The sequence below is a fragment of the Solanum stenotomum genome, chromosome 6 (assembly GCF_019186545.1).
Source record: "Solanum stenotomum isolate F172 chromosome 6, ASM1918654v1, whole genome shotgun sequence".
Classification (NCBI taxonomy): Eukaryota; Viridiplantae; Streptophyta; class Magnoliopsida; order Solanales; family Solanaceae; genus Solanum; species Solanum stenotomum.
The window spans coordinates 6,721,617-6,725,782 of record NC_064287.1 but is presented as its reverse complement, the minus strand read 5'-3'; the positions used below and the strand labels follow the sequence as shown (position 1 = coordinate 6,725,782).

The window sequence follows — 4,166 nt, the reverse complement described above, 5'->3', positions numbered from 1 at the left end:
ACAACAAACGGAGACGGGTCAATTTTGGAGTCAAAATGAGAATAGTGGGATGCGCACCGAACTGTTCGAATTTGACTTAGTCAAGAGACCCAAAATAGTACCCCAAATTTGTGTTCCAAAATGGAACACAATTCGACGCTCAAAACGCAGCAAAAACCAACAAGCAAAAAACCACACTTTAATCAACTTAAAAGAAAACATGCAGCAGTCTAAACTCAAAATTTACAAGGATCTAATGGTGACCAGCACTCCTTGAACACTCCACGATGAAGCCATGACAATTGCCAACCTGTGGGACTTTGAATCACCCAAAACCGAGCTAAAATGAAAGAGATATGACCAAAACAAGAATGCCAAAAACAAAAGCTCGATAAAGGGTACAGCAGTCAGGTTTATCGTGAAATTACCTCAAACTACGTACACACTATAAGTTTTGAACACTATACAGTGAAGCCACCGAAAATATGAAGCTCCTGCACTTCGAATCGCCTAATTCAGTTGACAGATGAGAGAGATATGATAATTTTAAGTTTGGAAAAGGGTTGCTGATATTTCTGCATCTTATAGTAGATTTTTCTGCATTAACTTTCCAAAAACTTAAAACTTCTACGAAGTGCTCTGATCTCGTTCGGAACCCCGTGCACGCAAACAAGATATGCAACCATACCAAATTCAATATTCTAAACTCAATGGGGTAGTCAAAATTTCCATACGAGGTCATCTTGACAAAAAGTAGGTCCCACACCAAACCGCTATTTTAAGTCAAAAACCATAAAAGGGCTCGGAAAAAAATAGAAACCTTGGGACACAAAAGAAGGGTCAATCTAGACCAAACTCAGCATTCCGGAGCTAACCGCGCTGATGGAGTTCTCATCCGAGTGCGTTTACTCAGAATGTTGACTAAAGTCAAACTTAGGCTTAAACTTAAAGTTAAAATGCCTAAGCGCACCGACTCACACTGAAAACCTCGGGAGTCATGTAGACCATGCTACTAGCCTAAAATGACCCTTCTGGAACTGTTGGAATTGTCAAAATTGAATTCCAATGTTATCTTCTTGAAGTTTTTATCGAAGATGATTGTTCAAGGTTCATAAGCTCCAAAAACACTAAAACTCACACAATATCCAAACGAACGACCAGGTGACCGAACTGTCAGTCCCAGCAAGTCATAAATGACTTGGGGTCGCTACAGGAACGCTATAAATGACACACAGAAGGGAAAATACAGAATTGACTAGGAGGATCATTACATATGGATGGTGATCAAGAAGGGCCCAAAGCCAATTCCAGGATTGACAAATCAAGATGGCACTGAAAAACCATTTGACCCTGAATCATTTGACATCACTAAGGAACAACAAGAGGTAATTCAAACTAACGCTAGAGCTATAAGTTTGGTATATTGTGCAGTGAGTGGAGCAGAATATGACAAGATATCAATATGTGAAACTGCAAAAAAAATGTGGGATAAACTAGAAGTGACTTATGAAGGAACAACTAAAGTAAAAGAAGCTCTAATCAATTCTTTTGTAAATGAATATGAGTTGTTTAAAATGGCCGAAGATGAAAACGTTGAATCAAAGTTTTCGAGATTCAGTAAAATTGTATACGAACTCAAATCACTTGGAATGGTGTATTCAAATGCACTACAGGTCAAGAAACTTGTTAGGAGTCTTCCCAAGGCTTGGGAAACTAAAGCTGCCATTCTTGAAGATGGAGATTTGCAGAAAATGACATACGATTAACTCTGAGGCAACCTGATGGCCTATGAACAAAATCATATTAACAGGTACAATATGGACGATAAAAAGAAGATTGTAGCATTTACAGCTGAAATATCTAAAATTGCAGAAGTAGTTGATGAAAATCAGGATGAAGGAATAACTCTCATAAATCAAGGAGTAAGACAAATGTTCAGATAGAGAAGACAAAGACCTCAACAAGACTTCAAGAAGAATGATTTTAAAAGGAATGATGATCGTTGTTACTACTACGGAAAACCAGGACACATCAAACAAAATTGCCCAGAACGAAGAAGAAGAAACACTCGGAGAAATGAAGATCCTAAAAGTCTTGGAGCATGGGATCAAGGAGAAACAACTGATGATGACCATGATGAAATGGCAAATTTGTGTTTCATGGCTCTAGGTGAAACAAGTGAGTAAGACCTTTTAATTGTTCAAATTGCAACGACTTACAAAATTCTCTAGATATGGTTGCTAATGAATTACAGAAAGTCATTGATAAATTCAACAAAATTGCTCAAGAAAAGAAAGACTGGCAAATTCTTCTTGAAGCAAGTCAGATTGAAGTTGACTTACTTACAGAAGAGCTAGAAGAAGTAAAGATGTAACTAAATAGCATCAGGAAATCACCAAGTCATAGTTCTGTCAGATCCAACAGAACTACACTCCATAGAAGAAACTTTTCTAATCATGATTCAAATAGATCATACAGATCTATATCTAACTCTCACTCCCCTGATAACTCTGTTAAAATTACTTGTTATACCTATGGTGATCTCAGTCATAAATCTTTCAATTGTAGAAAATACTCTTCTGGAAAATGGATTTGGAGACCAAAAGTTACTAATCATCAAGGACCCAAAAATACTTGGGTACCTAAAAGAAAGTAATATTTCTTGTTTGCAGGAGCAGTCTAAGAAAACCTACGAAAAAGGAATGTGGGTACTTGACAGTGGATGCTCCAGACACATGTGCAAAAAGAAAGAAAATTTCAAAACGCTAAAAAGAATTGATGGAGGATGTGTAAAATTTGGGGACAATGCCAAAGGAGAAGTAACAGGAGTAGGAACCATCACTCTTAGCTCTTCATGTTATCTAATTGAAGTATCCTTTGTTGAAGGACTGAAACACAACCTCCTTAGAATTAGTCAACTATGCGATGCCGGTTTTCAAGTTACTTTCAGCACTGCAAGCTGCATTATCAAACATCTAGAGAAAAAGCTCACTCTCATCGGAGATCGAGTAAATAATATATATTTCCTGAACAATGTTGATTTTCCTTCTCTTACTTATCTTACTGCAGTTACCAGTGACCCATGGCTATGGCATCGAAAGCTAGGACATGCAATCATTCATAGTCTTGAGAAACTCTCTAAATTGGACTTAGTTATTGGGAACCCGAAATTAAATTTGGAGAAAAATCACATTCGTGATGCATGTCAAATGGGTAAGCAAACTTGTTCATCCTTCAAGGTAAAAGATATTAAGAGTTCAAAGAGAAGCAGGCTATTTCATTACGACCATTCATAGTGACCATGGTGAAGAATTTGAAAACAATGAATTCGAGGATTTTTGTGCTCAAAATGGATTCACTCAAAATTTCTCCTCACCTAGATCTCCACAAAAAATAGAGACGTAGAAAGGAAAAATTTTTCAATACAGGATACAGCCAGAACTATGCTGCTGGATCAAAATCTTCCTGATCATATTTGGGCTGAAGCTGTAAGTATTGCCTGCAATATTCTTAACAAGTGTCTTATCAGGCCCATCTTAAAGAAGACTCCATACGAACTCTGGAAAAGAAAGAAGACAAACATTAGCTACTTTCATCCTTTTGGTTGCAAATGTTTCATTTACAACAATAGTAAGAATATTCTTGGTAAATATGATCCACGAAGCGACAAATGTATCTTTCTAGGTTATGCCCCTCTTAGCAGATATTTTAGAGTTTTTAATAAAAGAACTTTAAGTGTTGAAGAATCTGTGAGTGTAGTTTTTGATGACACTAATCCAAGAGTACAGGAAACTGAAGCTGGTGATAATGAAATTCCTTCCCATAAGCAAACTGAAGAAGTTTCACAAATTACTCCCGCGCCTAACACTGAAGAGTCAACTATTATAGAGGAGTAGTCGACGACCCTAGTTGAAAAAGCTAACATTCCTAGAGAATGGAGACATAATGCAAGTTACCTTGAAAACTTCAATCTTGGGAAACCTGACGACAAAATTCAGACAAGGTCCTCACTTCGAAAACAAGTCTCTTTGGCTCTCATGTCTCAAATGGAACCCAAAGAGATAAATGAAGCTATGGAAGATGAATCTTAGATACATGCAGTGAAAGAAGAACTTGACCAATTCGAAAGAAATCAAATTTTGACTCTTATCAAGAGAACGAAAAATTGCTCGATCATTGGAACCAAG

At 37.1% G+C, this 4,166-nt stretch overlaps 1 protein-coding gene across 1 annotated transcript; it reads left to right on the top strand.

Moving 5' to 3' along the window:
* Positions 1-1,256: 1,256 nt before the first annotated feature.
* LOC125868438 (uncharacterized) lies at positions 1,257-1,745 on the top strand. The gene has a single exon (XM_049549086.1). It carries the CDS (start codon positions 1,257-1,259, stop codon positions 1,743-1,745), a length of 489 nt encoding a protein of 162 aa, XP_049405043.1.
* Positions 1,746-4,166: the final 2,421 nt, after the last annotated feature.